At 43.2% G+C, this 22,549-nt stretch overlaps 1 protein-coding gene across 2 annotated transcripts in view; it reads left to right on the forward strand.

The window, feature by feature from the left end:
- The first annotated feature begins 224 nt into the window (after window positions 1-224).
- The window catches only part of MED10 (mediator complex subunit 10), a 28,083-nt gene continuing 5,758 nt past the window's right edge, over window positions 225-22,549 (forward strand). Inside the window, exons 1-3 of one of the 2 annotated variants that reach the window (XM_088476282.1) lie at window positions 230-674; window positions 6,435-6,518; window positions 17,754-17,856. In XM_088476282.1, coding sequence (XP_088332408.1) covers window positions 496-674; window positions 6,435-6,518; window positions 17,754-17,856 — 366 coding nt within the window. In that variant the 5' untranslated portion in view covers window positions 230-495. Of the gene's footprint in view, window positions 675-6,434; window positions 6,519-17,753; window positions 17,857-22,549 lie in introns of both variants that reach the window. The other variant, XM_088476283.1, reaches the window with a different exon arrangement.

A 22,549-nucleotide genomic window follows, 5' to 3' on the forward strand; every position in this document is an offset into this window, starting at 1 on the left:
GTAGTGGGACCTGGCTATCAAGGCCAAAAACTAGCTAACTAAAAAAAAAATAAGCCCAAAAACAAGCAACGATCCAAAAAAACAAGCAACTGGGGAAAAAAAACAACCCAATTCCACTTGTTATAAGCGGACTTGGCAACTATGGACACGGTACTAATAGGGTACTAGGCGTACTACTAGTACACACATACAGTCATATACTTGTCGTGGTGACGCACTGAGCACGCAAGACTCACAGCCAGGCTCCAGACTCCCGGCTCCGGGGGGCGCGCACGTAGCGTCGGGGGCGTGTCGGTGTGTTGACGCACCGGTAACCTCCGCTCAGATACAGTGTGTGAGAGTGGTGTCATGCAGACTCTGGGAGGGGAGCACGCAGGAAGGTGATGAGGAGCATCCGGGAGTGGGAGCTCAGCTAGCGCTATACACTAGGATAGCTGTGTCCCTGTAGGTGCTACTGTACGCCCGGTGATAGTGCGCTGTACTACACCCTGTGGTATGGTACGGCGGGGAAGTTGCTGGGCGTACGTTACGAGCAGTAGAGTTGAGGTGGAGATGGCGGATAAGTTTGATAACCTGGAGGAGCACCTGGAGAAGTTTGTGGAGAACATCCGTCAGCTGGGGATCATAGTCAGTGACTTCCAGCCCAGCAGCCAGGCCGGTCTCAACCAGAAACTGTAAGTGGTATTTGTCCTCCCTGCCCGCACACTGCCAACCCTGCATCGCTAGTGATCACTAGGTGGTTACCCTGACACTGCTGGTGGGGTTCTTTCACTCACATATATATTAGTGCCTCCATATAGCGGTAATGTAGGACAAGTTATGGTTTAGTTAATGAATTGCTTACCGTTTTCTCCATGTGGTTATGAATAGGCTAACAAGTCAGTGAAACCCTACAACTGGATTTATTTGTTTATTTTGGTCCCATATTCTAGCTTTGCACAACAATAGGTCAGAGATGGTGCAAGAGGATTCAGCACTGGCTCTGAAAGTGAATGTCAACAGATTAATGAAAACCAACAATGTAGAAAAGAAAATTCAAAAAAAAAAAAAAAATATATATATATATATATCAGTTTCTAATATAGAGCAGTGTATTCCGTTGCTCTTTCCAAATTGGCAACAACATTAATAGAACAAGACGTGGTAGTGACAGACATAAAGGAAAGAGTCTCTCTCTCACTCACTCACTCACTCACTCACACACACACACACACTGAACGATATCGTAATGGGGGGCATCCACTACACGATTTTATCCCTGTCCAACCTCTTAACGATTTTCCCCTGAAATTAGATCTTCCACTCTGAAAAATGTGCAAAAGATCTAACAATAAACTGTTGTTTGAATCTGTGATTGAGAGCTTTCACCTATAGTGGGCAGATAGTGGTTCATTGTTTGATCGTTCAGCGTGAACGATGTGTAAACGATTTGTAAGCAATCAAGTGAAATTGACCTGCATGTTCAGTCGATGGAGGAGACGATCAAACGACCAGCGGGAGCGCGCATCGTACATCGTTAGAAACAATTACTGCACGATTTGCAAATGATGTTTGAACGATTATCGAACGATTTTATCATAATCGTTCAACTTTATCGTCTAGTGGATGCCCCCCATTAGCTATATCGTTCAGTGACGTCATCCTGTCACATTCCCGAACAGCCATTTTCTGGCGATATCGTCAGATTGGCCTGCGTGTTAGCACGACAGCAAACATCGTTGGTCGTTTGGTGCATACACACTGGATGATATGAACGATATATCGTTTAACGTTATCGGTCATGTTCACTTTTATCGTCTAGTGCAGTGGTTCCCAAACTGGGTGCCTCAGTGCACTAGCAGGGGTGCCTCAGGTTGGTGGTCCAGTACCAAATTAAAGGATTTTTTTGTCAGTGCGATAGTGCTGGTGGCTGCCAATCAAAAAATATGTGGACAAAAAAAAAGTGCAGCCCTGTCAACCACCACATAACTGAACCTAAGGGTGACATATAAGAACAATTTACTTCATTTAATTTTTGCTGAATCACTCGGTAAGAAACTTTTGGCCCATGTGGGCCTTGGGAAAAAATGGCAATACGCTAGGGTGCCATGGTTCGAAAAAGTTTGGGAACCACAGGTCTTGTGTGCATGCCCCATTAGACGTGCTGAGTATAAGAAAGTGCTGGGACATTCAAGAAGGGGTCAAAGGGACCATTGGAGATGAGAGAGGGTGTAGGGTAAGAGGTCAGAGAGGTAGATTTGAGTGTCAGTCAACTGCATAAAGATGTATTGTAGACTGGAGGAGCTGCTGAGTTCACTCATGGAGGAGATGTATAGAGAGCAGAGAAGGGATGAAGGACAGAGACTTGGGTAACCCCAATTGGGAGGGAAAGGAGGAAGTATAATTTCAGGTAGAGTCAGTTAAAATTCTATAAGGAGAGCCAAGAGATGGCAATGTCATGGAGCCCTGGCAGGGAATTGTTTTGGTGCAGGCTGGTCAGTTATATTGAAAGCAGCTGACAGGTCAAGGAAGATCAGACTGGAAAAGTGAGAAGGTCATTGGTGACTTTGATATTATGGGTTATTGTCTGGAGGATCTGAAGGGCAACAGTTTCTTGATGGTCACTCACACAGCAAGACCATATATGAGACAAGGGGGGTCAATCCTATCAGGTGTGAGTTGCTATTAGCACTTCGACTTCGCATTGTGAATTCATTTTGCAATTCAGTTAGCAACTCTCACTGAATCAGTCAGACTGAATTCACAACTTTCCACTTACACCTCCCTGACTGTGAGAGAAATGGAATGGAAAATCTTTATTTTAAGGTTAAAATGTTGGGTCACTGTGCTGAACCCCTAAACCCCCCCCCCCCCCCCTGCCTAATGACCAGTTAGGCAAGTGGAAGTTCAGTTTCCAAATAACTTACTTAGTCCAATAATTTACATGTCATTTTTGGGGTAAAAAAGGAAAAAAGGTCCTCGAATTATCCCAAAATCATCTTTCTTTAGTTTAGGCACCCCAATTTTAATTACACTAAATATTTAGTTGAAAAATAATTTTTAGAATTTTTTTCCATTTTTAAAGGTGCCCTCAAAGTACCCCAAAATCACTTTTTTTTTTTTTTTTTTGTTCCCCTACTTTTCTTTTTTCTTTTTTTTTTGGGGGGGGAATTTTTCGTTTAATTCCTTTGAGATAAAAAAAGTTTTTTTTTTTTTTTTTTTTTAATTTAATCATTTTCTTGCATTTAAAAAAAAACACAAATCAGCCATTTGACACCATTTCAAAACCTACAGGACCCTCCTAATGCGCACAAACAGCCTTCTATACGGTCCTGTTAACGAAATTATCCATTTTGGGGGGGGTTCAGGATAGTCTCCAAACATTTTCATGCATTTCTCGCAAATCTCATTTGGCAGTCAATTCGCACAACTCCGCTGCGAGTAGTGTGAATAAGTATTTTTAATTGGATTGGAGAATTCTCAGGAGCGCGCGTTCGCGTGTAGTGTGCGAGTTTCAAGAAACAACCTTGCAATTTGCACCTAATAGGATTGAGCCCAAGAAGTTCCAATCAGCTGGAAGCTGCTTTTTGGAAAAAGAAAGCATGTGTTAATTTTGGGAGGCTCTTCTAAAAAAAAAAAAAGAAGAAAAAAAAAAGAGGAAGCCAAATTCCTTTGTTATGCTAAGTGGATGCCCATTGTTCTGCAGAAAGTTCAGGTGTACTGTCAAGGGTCTTAAGTTTAATAGCAGTGGACCCTGGGAGTGTGTAAAGAGCCATTTCATTTTAAGGTATACCTAATCCTAGTAATCTGACACCAATCGCAGGGGATGGAGCAGGACAGTGTGGGAATTTAGGGCCTGATTCAGAGCCGGACGCAAGTGGCTGCTCGTTCGCTCCGAGCGATGTTTGCCCAACTGCGCATGCGTACGGATCATAATACGCATGCGCGAACCAGTCAGTGCGGCCGAAAATCGTTTGTTCGCTAAATTGCGAATGCCTGCTATTTTGAGTGACAGAATGAGGCGTTTGTGGGTGGTAACAGGGGAAGGTGCTTGAAAATGGGGAGTGGAGATCCGAACGTGCGTTTTATGGGTGTGCATAATTAATACAGCAGCGTCATTGACCACGTCACTGGGTTATTTTATAGCCAGAACTGCTCGCAAAATTGTGGTAGCAAAAACCAACCCCAAGAATAGCGAGCAGTTCATACCCTGGTCGATGTACTCGATTAATCTAATAAATAGCGGACATGACGTAGGATGCGAGCGGCAAGGGGGGCGTAGTTTCCCAAAAAACGACCGCAAGTTTTGTACGCTCGTTCAGACCTAGAGGCGTGAACAGACCACAAACAGCGAACGGTTCAATTGAATAGCCACCCCTATTTTCTTGACGAGCGAGCGCAAATAGCGTCCGGCTCTGAATCAGGCCCTTAGTCCCTTTTAAAAGTAAAGCATTTGAGTGGGGGTAGTTGATCCTGAGGAGTAGTGCTAGGCTATGGGGTGTTCTCCCCACTTCAGAATTTGTAATACACTCCAGCTGGTAAGAGAAGTCCAGGTGTTGGAGTTTTAGGCTTCTCCTGGACCAAGATGCTCACACTTCTTCAGAACATTGCACCTTAGTCTTGGTTCTGGGTGGGCATACTGGAGAGTTTAAATGGTGAACCCCAGATCCAGTACCCTATAGCCTCACAATAGGCACTAGTGTTCATATAAATTAGTTAGATATGGTGTTGGAATTGATGTTCACGCTATAATTTTTTAGTGGAGAGTTCTTATCATCGAGGAGGGCACATTTTAATTTTAAAGGACAAATTTTTGATGCAACTCATAGCGTTGCTAAAGCTACAGAGGCTGGTAAGTGTATAATACCTATATAACTCTAGTCATCATAATCCTCATCAAAATAATCATAATGTGTCCATGGTTGCTGAAGCTGGTAAAATTCTTTTGGCACTGTAAAATAGAAAAGTTTAGCAAAGTGTTAAATTAAATTCATAAAACTTCTTCTCGGTGGAGGGGAAACCCCAGTCACTAGAATCATTGCTAAAGCGGTGTATACGTACTACTTTCCTGTTCTTTTACTGTTCAGCTGCAGCAGTGGTGTGATTTATGGTCCCTTCCCTAGGATGCAGTTCGGAGAGGACAGCGTCTCCTAGAAACTGGGTGACAGTGTTCATGGGCAGGAAATAAACATTTACATTTGCTGTACTGTGCTGACCTGCTCAATCTACTGAATTCCCTTCTTGCATCTCTGTGCTTACCGCAAGAGGGCAATTAGAGCACGAGGACTTGTAATAAGATCCTGCACAATGCTCTGAGTAAGGGCAGGGTGCATTTACACTTAAAAAATGGACGCAGCGCTACGCTAAATAAGCATAGTGTGAACACTAGTAAAAATTCACAGCTCTAAACCATATACTTTCAGTTTTGTTGATGATCTCAACCTGAGTGTCTGCAGTTATTGACTAACCTTACTGTCTAGTTTCAAGACAATTAGACTTGTATTTAGCTTTGCCAGATGACTGGTCTTCCTCAATGCATGTTACATAAATCAACTAGGCAATAGTGGCCAGAAGATGCAACGTTTAATTATTATAGAAACACAATGTGCAAAAATGTGACATTACAAAGGAGTTCACTACACAACAAATTACACACTTCTATGTCAGTCACTTTACTGCACCACTCTGGCTGCTGAGCCATTCTCTTCACTTCTCCACCCATGTTGTTGGAACTGAGGGCCTGATTCAGAGCCGGACGCTCTGACAGAGCGCTCGCTCTGAATCATGGCTGGCCTTCTGTTTTTTTTTTTTAGAGCGGCCTCCTGGCCGCTCGCATAGCTGTGGGTGGCCACCCACAGCTATAGCGAGCGGCCAGGAAGATGGTAGCGATGGTCAAGACCAACGCGACCACCAGGCTTGCGACGAGACCCTTGTGGTAGGTCTCGTTGCCGCAAGACTTAGAGTGCTTTCGGCTCTAACAGAGCTGAAAGCACTCCCACTGACATCACTTGTGATGTCAGTGGGGCCGGCCCCAGACAGTAGGCTTTCCCATGGGAACTCAACATCGACAGCACGCCCCCTTTGGTACGAGACCCGTAGCGACGGCTTGCCCGTCGCTATCCGGGTCTCGCGCATGCGCACGACTGAGCCGGCTCCGTCGTGCGCATGCGCACTGAGCCACCATTGACCCGCTTGCGAGCGCATAGCGCTCGCGAGCGTGTCTGAATCAGGCCCTAAGCTCAAAGTTGTCATGCTTTAGGCTGATAAATTCACAAAAGTTTTGAGTTCCATACACCTCAAATGGCACACTTTAACATCACTCTTCCGCTTCTTCATTCAACTAATAAGTGAAATGTGTTAGTATCTGTAAAATTACACGGTTTTCTGGATTTGCCACTGATGACTAGGCTCTAAGTACTTCAAGCTCCTTATTTTGTTTGGCTATATTTCTACAGGAATTTCATGGTTGCAGGATTGCAGGATATAGACAAGTGTCGGCAACAGCTTCATGATCTCACTGTGCCCTTGGAAGTGTTTGAGTAAGTATCCAGTAAATGCAGCTTATGTTTGTGTATACTGTGAGGGGTCTGAGTTTATTTTAAATATAATTGATATAATATAATATCTGTACATTCATGTATTCAAATTTGAATATGTAAGGTACAAAGCTTGGAGCATGTTGCTCCAAACTACGATATGAACAACCACAACTAATTCATACAGTACCCAGTCCAAGGCAATGAATGGAATGGTACAAGCCGAAGGAAGAATTTCACCTCTTCGTGTTCCAATCTGGCAGAATGTTCTTCAGATTTCTGTTTCACTGCCTTGCTAATAGTTCATCTTCCCAGAATTTTGAATGTCAGTGCCTTTGACCGTAGTGTCCCATGGGCCATCAGAAAAAAAGCCTTGTCCTGTTCCCTTAACAAAAATCAATGTAAGGATGTTGAGTTGATTATTTGTCAAAAGGCTTCGATGCCTTATAATTGAGGACTTAACACCTGGGGGTTTATTTACAAAGCATCTGGTTCTAAAACCCAGTACTTCTGATCGTGTTTCTGCATGAAATTTAAAAGGGCAATGCTATTGCTATCCGTGTTTTTCTATGCTAGTAAAATCATTGCTCTTTTTAAATTTTGGCATTAACACGATCAGAAGCGCCGGGTTTTAGAACCAGATGCTTAGTAAATAAACACTCTTAAGTGTTCTATATGAGCTGTATGGAGCAGACCAGTTGTTCCCAATTATATATCTGAGGAGAAAAAATATGACTGATATATAGCAGATTTTCTCCATATGCAAAATCGTTAAATGTGCTGTAAGTTTGCAAACAGTGGTGGTCATGTTTTTCAGTAAGTAGGTTAAATTTAATTGGTACCAGAGTTGTAGCCATTTGTTCTTTTATCTCCTATTTTCATCTATGCAATAGACAGCTTGTATACTATGTAGACAAAAGTGATTGGACACTGACAGCAAATAGATCAACAATATTTTATTGACGTCAGTACTTTGTATTTCCACCACGTTCAGTGATTACAGCAGACACCCTTCTTGGCAAACTGTCCACAAGTTACTGGATAACAGCAGGCTGAATGTTTTGCCATTCCACCTTAAGTACAGTGACCAACTCTAACACTAAAGAAGGTCTAGTCGGCCTAGAACGCACCCGTTGCTCCAATTAGTGTCAGGTTCTCAGTGGGGTTAAGATCTGGTCTCTTAGCTAGCCAGTCCCTCTGGGTTACCGAATTCTCTGTATACCAGTCCAGCGTCGCCCTGGAAACATGACAGGTGGCATTGCCGTCCTGATAAAAACATTTGTTTCCGTAGAACTGCAAGTGCATTGGCCTCCCTACAAAGTGTTTAGTGGCCATTTGGAACTCATGTGCAATGGTATGCATTTTGCTTGTGCAAGGATATCCAATCAATTTTGTCTACATAGTGTAGTTAAAATATGGGAGGTCTCAAGATGAGTGCAGTAATATCAAAGAAACTTCATCTGAAGTTACACACACTGGGAAATGCATAATCTGCTTCCTTGAGCATCTAGGTGCCCTCTGACTCACTATAACTGCTGAAAAGGATGGACAGTCTTATCCAGTGATTCATCAGATCAACCTGTGCTCCGACTTATTGGTCAGTACATCTACATAGCAGTTGATGATAAAGTCCTTGGCGCTTTCTCCTATTCACACATTTTATATATCATTCATTCTCCCAATGTAGTCCCAAATCTATTACCGGGAGAAAAATGATTAATGAATCTCTGCACACAGAAATCCTAGGTAAATGAAAATAATGATCATCTGCCTCACAAATACGGGGTAGAGTTCACCACCACTGTGTTTCAACTCCAAATTAGGTGTCATTTGGAGTTGAAACGCTTTGGTGGTATCACACAGCAAGGGAATCCTTCTACCTGAAATACAGCCTCCCTTTCTTCTTCAGGATTCACAGGGGTACCCAGCTCACCAAACTGATGGAAGAGGCATGGAGTAACCCGGGTAAAACAAAAAGATTAGCATCTTTGTATCCTTTCCCAGCAACTGATTGTACTAAGTGAGCTGTCCCTCCAAAGCGTTCCTGACATGTAGTCAGGAACGCACGTTGCTTATTCCGTCGGCATCTCCTCTTGAAGATCCTACAGATTAGGAAAATGTAAGAATGTCTTAACCGCTGTACCTGATATGGTCGTATCTGATTCGACCAATCGGAAATGGCCACTGTGCAGCAGTGGGAAGCTAATCTTCCCACAGCCGCCTATATCAGAGGGACCTCCTGGTCCCTCTACACCTGCGGCTCCCCCTCCTTTCTGTCCTGATCACTGCTGGCCACAGTTATCGGGCACCCAGCATCACCCCCTTCCAGCATGGTTGACGTTCATAGTAGCAGCAGCCACGGCTTCTGTAGTCACGGCTGCTGCTGAGTCCCGATCACTGTGGTCAGCAGTGATCGGGATGCTTGCGTAACCCCCCGCAGTGTGGCTGCAGGGCAGCCGTTACCTTAATTCTTGTAAGCAGCAGCTGCTGCTCCTGGAAGCCAGTCGCGGCTACTGCTGAGATTCCGGCCAGCGGCATTCTCCTCTCCACGCAGCTTCAGCGGCTTCTGTCACGTCCACAGAAAGCAGCAGCCGTGGCCCCTGAAAGCCGCTCATGGCTGCTGCTGTGACTACCCGCCAGCACCCTCTCCTCCCCCGTTCAGCTGCTCTCTCGCAGACAGCTTTCTCCTCCTGGCTGGGGGCAACCCCCACCACCTCCTCCTTCCTTCTGGCCAGGAGCAGCTCCGCCTCTTCTGCCTCCCTTGTGCCCATGTCACTGCTGGCCACAGTGATCGGGCAGTAAAGACACTTTTTTTTTTTTTTGTATGTATCGTATGTATGTATATGGTTCTGCAGCATCGCTCAAATCTGTATATTTATGTGTAAATGCAGATGAAAATATATACAACAAAAGCCTTGTTTCACTATAGTCCTGTCTTCACAATGGCAGCTGTATGTTCTAGCAAATCATTTGTTGTATGATTTCAGGATTCTGAAAAAAAAGTGAGAACAAGCGCCTTTATAGTGTAGTAAATTCTAAACGGCACACTCAATCAATAATGTGTACTGCATTAACCCAGAAATGCCAGCATTGTGTTTTTTTTTTTTTTTTTTTTTTAATCTTTTCCTGATTCCACAGAGATGATTCCTCTAGTAGCCCAATGCCAATAGCAATGCACTCCAAATCCTAGAAAAAAGCCGAGAGAGGAGCACTCTCCTAGTGTAGTGGCTTCCAAAAAATGTGTTCACAATACAGCAAACACACATGTGAAAATGGAGGATTACATTTAAGATATACCGTATGATAAGCTTATCTGGTAATAGCTGGTCATAGACATCGGGGTACACCCTGGTCCGCAACACGTTTTGTCCTTTATATAATTTCTGTACTTCATCAGTGTGTGTATATATTTGTGTGTGTGTGTATACACACGATGGCCACTGACCATCGATGTTTTGCAAACCATCGATTGTCTAGAAAAAAAGGGGGGGGTTTTGCCCTGCTGACAGGCACTGATGCTGCACAGCGATGGCAGCCCTCAAACGATGTTAAGAAAACATCGATGGCTGCGGTCTCAAATAATCAATGAATGTTTTTATCGACCTACCAGACATAGACCTCATAGAATCACGTCGCAACCATAAGGTGTCCAGGTACGTGTCCAGGATCAAAGACCTCTCAGCCGCCTTCAGGGACGCACTGGCAGTAAGATGGGACTTCAAGCTTCTTTCCTCCGATTTCCCTCCTCCCAAGGATCCTCTGGAAATTCAAGCAGGAAGGCAGAACAGTAATGCTAGAGTCTCCTGCTTGGCCTAGATGTCATTGGTTCACCGACATACGGAATCTATCCATAGATAGTCTGTTTCCTCTTCCTCTATGGCCGGATCTGTTAGTGCAGGGTCCCTGACAGCATCCGGACTTGCCTCGTCTGTCCTTGACGGGGTGGCTCTTAAGGCTTCCATCTTAAGAGCCAAAGGTTTCTCCACTTCTGTGATTTAAACGATGCTTAGGGCATGAGAGCCTACCTCTGCCCGCATCTGTTACAGAGTTTGGCATTTTGTTGGGTGTTTCCACAAGAAAGTATGACCCTTTTTTAGGTTTTCCCGAGTACTTCTTTTTTTCTAGGCTAGGTTAGACTTTGGTCTCTGTCTAGCCACCCTGGGAGTGCAGTTTTCTGCGCTGTCCGTCTGGTTCCAGAAATAAATTGCTTCTTCGCCGGATGTTAGAATTCTTTTTTTTTCTTTTGTTCAGGGGGTTCTCAGAGTTCAGTCACCTTTTTGTAGCACCATGGGATTTATCTTTGGTTCTCAAAGGGCTATTAGGTCCCCCACTGGAACCTCTGTAGATTAGAAGAGCTTGACAGCAAAGACAATTTTTTTTTTTTCTCCTTGCTATCTCTTCTGCACACAGAGTCTCTGATTTGGCAGCACTTTATTGTTGCTCCCCATTTTTTTTTTTTTTTTTCACCAGGTTAGAGCTGTTCTTCGTAGTCTTCTGTCTTCATGTGAATGAAGAAATTGTGGTTCCAGCTTTTTCAGTCTCAGATTTTTCTGTAGGTGTAATCTTTCTGGATATCATTTGAGCTCTCCGTATCTATGTGGAGTATACAAACTCTGTTCGAAAATCAGATGCTCTTTTTGTGTTATGGTTTTAACAAACAAGGTTGTCCAGCCAAAAACAGACTCTGGCTCAATGGTTTACATATGACCATCTCCCTGGTTTACACTTAAGCTAACCTCCCTGTCCCAAACATAGTGGCAGCATATTCTACTCGGTCTGTGGAACTATCGTGGGTGTTTCATCGAGGTGCCCATGTTGAACATTTTTACAAGGCAACCACGTGGTCTTATGTCTGCTCTTTTATTAGGTTCTATTTTTGCCTCTTGGGATGCTTCCTTTTGGGTGATGAGCTTTTCTTTCTGCTCAGTAGCGTCCTCCACCCATAGGGGAACTGCTGTAGGACATCCCCCATTGTGTCCCTGCGGATCCCTATGGACCCTGAAGAATATATTAAGAGTTATGGAAGGCGTCCCATTGACGATGATTTTTATTTTTTTTTCTTCGAGGTCAGTAGGGTCCAGAGGACTCCCACCCTGACGCACCTCGCTTCATTGGGTTATTTTTCTTGCACGGATTCCCTAATGTTTTGACAGTTTCTGGTGTACGATTGTTCTTCCTTCTCCTGCCATGGGCTTCTTTACAGAACTGAATGCCTGGGTTGATTTTTGATGGTTCAATGTACACAAACTTTGTCTAAGGTGCAAACATTTCATTTCTGTACACAAACTTTGCTTGAGCTACAAAATTATCGAAAATATTGTATAAAATGACCTGCTGGCTGTGTATATAACGCACAAATGCATTCTGTGTGTATATTGGGGTCCCATTCCCAAGATATTTCATTATGATTTGAAAATATTCCAAAATACCCCTGGACATTTGTGTGTGTGTATATATATATATATATATATATATATATATATATATATATATATATATATATATATATATAATGCAGGGGCACCCTGAAAGCTTAAAGTTTTGGTACCTGGATCGCTCCAATCACATTCTCCCCCAAGGTATCCTTGTAGACCGTATGGACCGAAGAAAAAGAGTTATCAATGGTAAGTCTGCCGTAATGCTTATTTTCCATTAGAGCAGTATGGGGCTTGGGACACCTGCATTTTGGTGCATAAGGGCACCACAGAGTTTGCAATTATGCCCGACAATTACCGCAGATGACTTAAAAAAAAAAAAAAAAAGTCTGAGGCCCTCCAGCTAATTGGCAATGCTGTCCTCAGCCACCAATATGATGCTCCTAATGGGGACTGGAGGCACCGTTCATTGTATCAGCAGAACAAGACACTGTGCTCTCCCGCCCCTTTTCTTCTCCACAAGATCCAATTAGGGCTCCTGTAGGAACTGTGTAATATAGATACAGTAACTGTAAGTGCTTGTGGGCAGAACACTCTCTCACACTCTGCTAAACTGAGCATGAACAGACTCTGAAAAAGTTGAATAGCATTGTGTAGCAACCTTCTTAGGGATGTATTAAGGCCCCCATACATGGTGTGATCTGACGGGTTGCAGCTGTATCGGTCTGTTTGTGGCTATATCATCGGCCAGTGTGCGCTCCCATGAGATCGTACATCGCTCCACCAGACCTTACATGCTGCACAAGAGATTTGGTAATGCGGTTTACAATCCCATGCAGCGCTATTCTGGGGACGCGCCGGCATATCGGGCATATCGCTACATGTGTGGGGACCGCTCGATATGTCGGCCGTCGAAACGCCCGTTGCATCACAAGATCGCACAGTGTATGGGGCCCTATGTAGAAATAGTTTAGTTTGTGAGTATGATATATTTCTTTTCAGAGTAGTTTTGAAGGCCCTGCTAGAAGGAAAAAAAACCCTGCAAAATGTATTGCTGTGTTTGTGGAATATGTAATAAGGCCTTTGATGGTTATGTTGGACCAGTATGTGTGTTAACTGTTACTTTGCTCAGGAAAAAAAAGAAAATTCTTGTGTACTGGATTAAATTTTGGACAAATGTATCTTTGAGAAGGAATTAAAGAGACCCAGATCTCTTAAATTTAATATAGAGGATGCACATTCTTGTCCTTCAGGTGCCAGTGAATTCCTGAGGTATTTTGTGGAAGTTGATCCAATATTAAGTAATGATTTGGGAGAAATCGGGAGGAACAAAGATCTTTTAATACTTTAATATAAGTAGCAGGTTAAACACTTAACAAAATCATTGGAATAGAGTATACCCCAGTTTCAGCTTTTTTTTTTTTTTTTAAAATAAATATCCATTCTATGGGGATCATCAGAATTATGGCCCGTGTACACGGGACAATCAGATATCATTTTCTGATCATCCTGCATGTGCTGGATGTTCGATATCGAACATCTAGCACATGCACCAACCACCAAACTACTATAACGACGTGGGTGCCTATAGTAAACAGGCTAACCAGGTTTGCCTGCATACACGGGCGGTGGTCGGTATCGACCATCCGTGCCCGTGCATTGATGGTCGTTGGAGGGGGCTAAAAAAAAAAGGACTATATAAACGATATCTTTATCGTTTAGAACGTCCCTTTTTATCTGACTGCGTGTATGCACCATTATTCAAAGAGTTTATAGTACAAATTGTTGAACATTTCTTCAATAAACAGTGACATTTACATAGATAAGCAGCAGTTATCTATTTTTCAGGAACAGCAGTTTGAAAGAAATCCATCATAAGGATACACAAGATAACTTAGACCATATTTAATGAAAAGTACTGAATTCATACAGAATTGAATTGCCTTTCTGTGTGAAGCTTCTCTATTTGGACTTTTGTTCTCATCCGGAGCTTTATGGTTGTAACCATGGATATCAAATATAAATCAAACTGTTTGACTACTCTTCAATTTATTGGATATATTCTTTTTTGGGGGAAAAGCTGAACACCATGATTCAAAGAGTCATCGGAAGTACAGTAAAGTACATAATTTACCATGCGATAGAAGAATTAGGTTTTCCTTCATCTTTTGTCTGCTTTACTAAATTGGGATAGCTTTAGTGACATTACACCTCTCTTCAGTACTCTTGTAAAACCTGTGGAAGGGAAGCAAGATACAGCAGCATTAAGTATGTGCAGCTTCTGATTAACCCTTCCTTGCTAAATGTGATGGTAAGGAACATGCACTGGTAGAAAATGCAGGTATCCATTTAATGATGAGGAATTGCAGAAATGGAGTTAGATTCCCAAGGTAGATGCAGCCATTGCTAGTATGTCTGCCAGAAATACAATTCTTTTTGAGGATGGGGTCCATTTAGAGACCAAATAAATAGAAAGATGGCGAGTTCTTTAATAAAAATATTTTATATCTGAGTTTGGTATTGCCATGGTCTCAGTGGCCAGACCCCGAAGATTATGGAGTTAGTCATTCATATGGATGTCCAGGAGAAGGATAACTTGAATACCTGTTAACTAGTTTTGAAATTGTGTAAAGATGGGAAGAATTGCTGTGTGCGTTTTCTTTGGACACCATTGCTTTTATAGTGTTCATTCTAGCAACCTGCACCTGTTGAAACCCGTGCAGTTTCTTGCCTGGGGTGTTACTCTGCTCTGGTGCTTTTAGCATGCAAACTGATAAATCTCAGCTGAGTGTGCTAGAAGCACCAGAGCAGAGAGCTACACTCCAGGCAGGTTAGAGGAACTGCATGTGTTGTGACAGGTGCAGGGTGCTAGAATGAAGACTACTTTTCTAGCCAGGTCTACTGGCAGAAGCAGTGGCTAGGAGAGCCCTCTGCTTATGTTCCTGTACAACAGGTATACTCTGTTATAAAATAGCCTGGCTAGACTCCCATGCAAAGGGGCTCTTCTATTTGTAGTCAAATCAAACCCCATTGTGCTAAATTCATGTGAAGGAAAAATCAAACACTGTCACAGGATTAAAGGTCTATGTATTTTCATCATATTAACAATTTAAAGTTGCAATTGCTATAGGCCAGGAAGACCGTACAACAGACAGTGGGGTAGATGTATAAATTATTGGAGAGAGATAAAGTACCAACCAATCAGCTCCCATCATTTTTCAAACACAGCCTGTAACATGACAGTTGGGAGCTTTATCTCTCCACTTCATCTCTCCAACACTTGGTAAATCTCTCCCAGAATATCCCTTCTACTTCTAAACATGATTAAAGCTGCAAAGCAAAATCAGAGGTTTACCATTTAAAAAAAACTGTACCCCCACACAAAAATATGAATATATATGGATCGGAATGAATGATCGGTAGACAGGATGCTTGCGGTCAGAAGACCGACATCGGTATTACCCTAACCCCCCCCCCCCCCCCTCAGGTGAACCCTAACCCCCCTTCCCGCACCCTAAACCTCCCGGGCTGGCGCCTAACCTCCCCCCGGAGGCTAGTGTTTTTTTTTTTCTTAATCACAAGCTAATAAAATGAAAAATGCAAGAAAAGGTGGTTTTGGGATAATTTTAGGCTAATAAAAAATAAAGCAATTCAACCAGGGAGGCACCAGAAGCAAAACTGTAATAGTGGAGGTAACAAAATGTCTTGGGCGAAAGAAATCTAAAGTTCTTTTCAGCATTCCATGTAGCAGACAAGGGAACAATTCAATTCAGTGGGAGTTGTGATTCTAAACCGTATACAACCAGAGCAACTATTGCATACATCCTTGACTTTGTGTAGGTTGAATTTATTAGAGTTCTTGCCTTATTTTCGGTCAAGGTACAAGTATCTGTGCCATATTGGAGACCAAGGGCCTGATTCAGAGGTGGACGCTATTGCAATTTGTACACAGACTGAGTGATTGTTTGCCATTGCGTTCATGCATTGCAGTGCGTGAAGCTAGCTGTGTGAGTCCGCAGACCACGGAGGCCCATTGCAGATTGATTGATGGGAAGTGACCATTTGGGGGTGTTGAAGGGGGATGGTTAAGGAAACGCAGGCGTGCCTGGGCGTTTGAACGCCGTTTTATGGGCGTGCATAAATTAGCCACTGCAAGTGCATACGCAGCCCTGCGTGGCAGAAGAGCTACCTAGGCTGCGACAGAGTAAAATGACTGCCGATGTTTACGATATGTGTTTGCGATCGCACATATAAGTACGAAGACGGCAGTAGGCATCTTTATGCTCTGGTGATCTTTGCTAACAGCATATTTACACAGCTGCGAGTGTGGATATGCGGCTGCGTACGCATTACAGTCCACCTTTGAATCAGGCCCCAAGTGGGCTTCAGAAGAAATCACTTTCTTCTTCTGATCATTGAAGAGGATTTTCACCCATATAAGGTCCATTGTGGAATCTCAATCTATTGCTTACTGCTCTGGTTGCACAGGTACCAATATAGGAAGCTTCTCTGAAATGGATGACACAGAAGGTGTAGTGTTCCTGCTGGCAGCTAGTCTGCCAAATGGATTGAAGCATTAAAAGCACTTTTATGCAAGCAACCCTTTTTAAATGTATACTAGGATAAAGTGGTTGGAAAAACAATCCAACATTCTTCCAAAAGTTTAATACAGTGTTGCCAACTCTGAAATGGAAAACAAGCAACCTATAAGTAAAAAACAAGCCTAAACCAATCCTAAAAAGCCCAATAGAAAAACCCAATTTATAGGGGGGTGTCTTTGTCCTCACTCTCTACCTGCCTAACTTCCTTTATTCCCCCTCTTCTCTAACCTAATTATAATAGTGTATGCACAGCCTTCTCTGCCTATATTGCATTTCTCCTTCTACACAAGCCTCCATATTTTTTTATCTCCTCCCTCTTTTCATACATCATTCCCTTGCCAGTCTTCAGCTGGGTACACACTTGCCGATAGGGGGTCCAGCGATACGACACCCGACCACGCAATATATATCGGGCGGTCAATACATACTGCATGATGTGGTGACCAAAAGTCTGATATGTCTGGCACCGGCTCCATCCACTATGCCGGCGTTTGGGTCGTTCCATCGTCCCTACATGCAGGCCGACTGAACGTCTCCGATGGACGACCCGTGGAAGTGCGCAGGGTCATGCATAGTGGTTACACACTGACCGATGTGGACTATGTCAGCCCAAATAACAGTGTCAGGCGACAAATCATCTAGTGTGTATCTGCCTTTCCTTTACCTGACTCCTCTTCTCCGCATTTTTCTCACCCCATTTCTTTACCTCCTTCATTCCTGTCACCTGTCTAATTCCATTATCCCCTCTTTTTAATAGCCTCAGTAATTTTAACTCGCCCCCATGTACCTGCCTCATTTCTGTCATCTAGTTTACCTCTCCTTCATGCAAACCCCTCCCTCACACACATTTAATTAGCTCCAGGGGTGCCTCGGCAATGCACACTATAAAAACAAGCTAAAAAAACTAGCAACCTTTAAAAAAAAAAAAAAAGTCTCAAAACAAGCAGCTTGCAGAAATAACAAGCCCAATTCCGCTTGTTATAAGTTGACTTGGCAACTATGGTTGTATCTTCATTTCATGTCATACAGAAGGTTGTGTTACTATCCAATTAGCCTCAATCCATGGATGAAAAGGAACTGAAACTGTTTGCTATATTTATTGAGAGCATTCACTGTGTATTTATCCAGGATAGAGTGTTTTAGGAGTACAGACCAGCTATTTGTGATTCCAACAGGACCTGGGATTAGCATAAAAATACTATTTACTATCTATTACACTTGTTTTAGAGTATTATATTTTCTATTGTATATTTATTTTCTAGTTACATTGACCAAGGCCGTAATCCACAGCTTTACACAAAAGAGTGTCTGGAACGAGCATTGGCGAAGAATGAGCAAGTGAAGGGTAAAATTGATACAATGAAGGTAGGTTTAGCATGTTCGTCTATTTTTATAAGTCTTAAGATAGATGTCTAGCGCAAGCCACATATCTGTATCTCTATACCTGTAATATTTGCGCACACATACATTGTGGGTTTGATTATATGTACTGTGCATTGGGGGCGCTTAATTCTTATAAAGTACATGCTGTGGCGCATATTATGGCAATAGCATAAACCATGTTTCTTTAGGATCCATAGGGCTCCGCAGGGAGACAAAAGGGTGTAGGTGGTACTTGGAGGACCGGATACCAACAGCAAAGATTTTTCTTGTCTCAGGATGCTCCGGTCCTTCCCCCTATACCCCGCCCACAGCCTGAGGGCAAATCTGTCTTCGTTGGTGTCCGACACCTTCTCAAAGAATGGTACATCTGCGAGCCCTCTTGGACTCAAAGGTTCAGAGAATCTTCCTAACAGCAGACAAAATCTCGGTATTGCAGCACCAGAGTAGGTAAGTAAAAAAATACTCACTTGCCTTTTCCGAGAGCGATGGTGGGAGAGGGGGGGGAGGTAGCGGTGGCCATGCTGCATTCAGCAGCAAGGCATCGCTAGCGATATCCTCAGATCTTTTTGCATGTACAAAGAAAATCTGATGATTCGATGGACGACCCACGGGAGCGCGCATCAACATCGTGATAGTGGGTACGATTTGACATTCCAATGCGTCGGAATAGACCATACCGCTCAAGATATCGTCTAGTGTGTGCCCAGGTTTACTGTACTACTTATCCATTAGTCACGCTCTTGATCATACTACCACTATTCACTGATAAACTGTATTAGGTAAACTGTCTTAGGGCCTGATTCACTGCAGTTCGCAATTCTGCTTATATGCACGCACTGCAGTTGCTAATATCAGCGATGCTATTGAAATGTTTGCGAACGCAGCCTGACATAAGGACGCCCACTTCCCCTTACATCCGTATACTAGGAGAACATAGCGAAACAATCAGTAACATCGGACCCATAAGCATACTTGCACAAGCCCTGACCTTACTCAGAATTTGCTAACATCTACGCACGCTATCAATACTGTGGCTGCTTTTGGCTTACGAGCAGGGCCCTCTACCCTCTTGTGCTTCTCCTTACTCTTTCATCTACTTCTTACTCCCCACTAGGGCACCTAACACTTGGTTACTTTGCTTTGTTGCTTATCTGGGTGTTATGGTTGCTTATTTAGCAATGTATATTATTCATGTTCCTTGTACTGTATTGTATAGTACTGTAAGTCACTAGTCAACCTATTTGTTTTTGTACTTTGTAAGGTGCTGCGGATCGCTTGTGGCGCCATATACATAGATGATGATAATAATGCAGTGGCTAATTTATGCACGCCCCTGCAACGGCATTGAAACGCACTGGCACGCCTGCGTTCGTCTCTCCCACTATTTATTTATTTTTATTGGCTTGCTGCTTGCAAGGCCCCCGACAATGGTGGCCAACGAGTGTTGCAAACAGTCAATGGTTCACCATAGATTGATATTGTAACATCGATGGATAGCACCGATGGTGCCCATTGATAGAAAACCGCTGATGGTCATCCCTAGAACAGAGGGCCTGATTCAGAGCCACTCGTAAGTGGCCGCTCGTTCGCTCCGAGCGATGTTCGCACATCTGCGCATGCGTATGGGTCGTAATGCGCATGCGCCAACCAGTCAGTGCGGTCGGAAATCGTGTGTGCGCAAAATTGCGAGTGCCTGCTAATTTGAGTGACAGGATGAGGCGTCTGTGGGTGGTAACAGGGGAAGGTGCTTGAAAACTGGGAGTGGAGATCCGAACGTAGGCGTGCCAAACGGTCAAAACGGGCATTTTAAGGGTGTGCATAATTAACAAAGCAGCGTCATCGACCACGTCACTTGGTTGTCTCTTAGCCTGAACTGTTCGCATGATTGCGGTAGGAAAATCCAACCACAAGCACTGCGAGCAGTTCAGACGCCTTTTGATGTACTCGATTAATCTAATAAATAGCGGAGATGACGTATGATGCTAGCGGCCAGGGGGCGTCTTTACAAAATAGTGAGCGCATGTTTCGTTCGCTCGCTCAGACATAGAGGCGTCAACAGACCGCAAAGAGCGAGCGCTCAATTTAAATAGCCGGCCCCTTTATCTGAATGAGCGAGCGCAAATAGCGTCCGGCTCTGAATCAGGCCCAGAGTCTGAATTTGCCAGTTGCATGGTCAGTGCAAGAAGGGTTCAACTGCCGTACTTAATATTTATTTTACTCCTGTTCCCAAAGGCTTCCCAAAATTAAACGTATTCCAAAGAGCGATTGTATTTAAGTGTATAACATACTTTATGTACATAAAAATTAAATATACACTTTTTTTTAGATATGCAAGGTCACATCGTGACCTTGAAATGTAAAAATCAATATTTAAATATTAAACAATTTTTTATGAAAACTATGGTCCCTTAGCTACAAAACAAGACCAACATGAAAGTTCTACCACAATTAGAAGCAAAGTTATGATTCATTTTAGCTGACCTTGCAAATATAATTTTTTTTTTTTTCGTCATGTTTGCAACCCTGTAGCATGTATCACTGAGGGCTAAAATTTTACATATGAAAGTTACGTTATATTGTCTACCATCCTACCAAATTTCACGAAAATCTGAGATGGTCGGGTTGAAAATTTTTTGGGGAAGATTTGGCATGGAATGACTATTATGATGATCTAATTATGCTATAGTTTGTCTACATTAAATTTTATCATGTATCAATAAGGTAACTTGCTATGTGATTTTCTAATAATGTCTTCACAAAAAAACTATAAGCTGACTTGTATCCAATGCATTCGTTAGTCCTTCATGGAAATCTGTACAATAGTGAATACGGATCACTAACCTTCAAAATATATTTTACACCACTCAACCACAAATCGGATAAATTACTGTTATTACACCAATTGTAGTATAATATGTTGTACAATAATATTATTGTTCCTCAGGAGGGGGCTATAAGCTGACCATTACTGATCCTGTGTTTAATTCAGTATTTTTATATGTGTTGTCCTTGTATGTTGAGCAGTTATATTTTTTACTTTTCTGCTCAGCCTGACCTCCGTTTCGCATGAGCTTAATTATAGGAGCAAAGTAAGTCTATTAGGGTGACTGTATAAACATCACTGCATGCTAATAAATACTTTACAAACTGTCTGTAAAAAAGGGTCATCAAGTGCCCGCTGGTACCTATAGTACCCCCCGTAAAACAAATATTAAAACGTTTGGTGTTGTGTTTTTATTTTACTGCACCTTCACCTGGTGGAGCGGCCTTTAAGGTCTTTTTCATGGCCACCACCCATCCACGACTTCCCCGGCATCTTCTATCTTCAGGAGCTCTTCTTCGTTCCTCCTCTGCTGTTGGACTGACACCCGCTGCCTTATATAAGCCAGCAGAAAGGATGGGATGATAACACGGCGAGTCGTGATTGGCTCGCCTTAGGCAACTTTAATTTCAAGAATGGTGCCGCTATGCCATTTTTGAAATGGGAAACCCCGCGCCATGCTCGCGGTCATGCCCACCACAGCCCTTCCCGCTGCGTCCCGCAGCAGTGGCGGACGGTGCGGGATCCCACCAGATCCCGCACCACAGCCACGGTGATGGTGTGTTGGGCTGCTGGGACCGGAGACTGGTCGCTCAACTCCGATTTCTGCAGCCTACACACTACGATGTTGATCGACGGTCGGGTCTCCTAGTTTTTAAGCATGTTTAAGAACCAGGAGACCTGACAGGCAACCAGGATCTGGTCTACGGAACGATCGGTGGCGGGTACACACTTGTCCAATGTCGGGAGTTGGATCTCCCAAAGATTGGATAAATGTGTATCCAGCTTAAGAGTAATGCGGGGCCCATTTGAAGGTTAGAGGGTCGTCCAGTGTAGCCCCTGAATTGTATCAGGGTGCCTGTTACTAACTTAGTTTCACACCCATTGTTTGCTCACTTTTCCTTTTCTGTAAACAAATCGCAGCACATTGTGAGGCAGCGAAAACACATACTGTTTAGCTCCTTAGCTGCTCTGTACATGATTTCATAGCAGGTCTTGAATATGACCATAATACCAGTAATTGGCTGAGAGAGCTAGAAGTCCTGGTGGAAGGGAATTAGGGATAGACTGCTAGCTAATATAGTGTGACCAACATAGGGGGCTCTTATATTAAACAGCTAAGTCCCAAGGTTTGCCAGTCCCAATTGGAGTGCTTGCATCATACAGATCAAACCCGAAGTTTTCTGATGTTCCAATAGACTTTGTATTGAGTTGTTGACATTGGTCTGCCCATTGTACTATTTACCTCAGCCCACTGTAACTTTACATGGTACTATTCTAGTAAGTAAGCAAAGTATATGGTTGTCTCCAGTGCAAAATAATAAAAATAGAAATGACACGTTTTTAAGAGTTACATTATTCACTTCTGTGTTTTTATTGCAATGTTATTTCTCCTTCATCCACTAGGGGGACAATGGAGTCTCAGTACATTGGGGGTATAGATGTGGGATAACTGGGAGCTGGCACTTTAATAAATTTGAATAGTAGCTAGCTCCTACCCCTCTATACTCCCCTACAGGTCAGTCTAAATTTTGTACCAAGGGAGCTGGTTATAAACAAGAGCTCTCTGCTAAAAATCAATGGATCCTCCATCAGCATGAGGATCAGACAGGCAGCTCACTGCCCCTGCCTGTC

Source organism: Taudactylus pleione, unplaced genomic scaffold (genome assembly GCF_031769625.1).
Source record: "Taudactylus pleione unplaced genomic scaffold, aTauple2 ptg000186l, whole genome shotgun sequence".
NCBI classification, from domain to species: domain Eukaryota; kingdom Metazoa; phylum Chordata; class Amphibia; order Anura; family Myobatrachidae; genus Taudactylus; species Taudactylus pleione.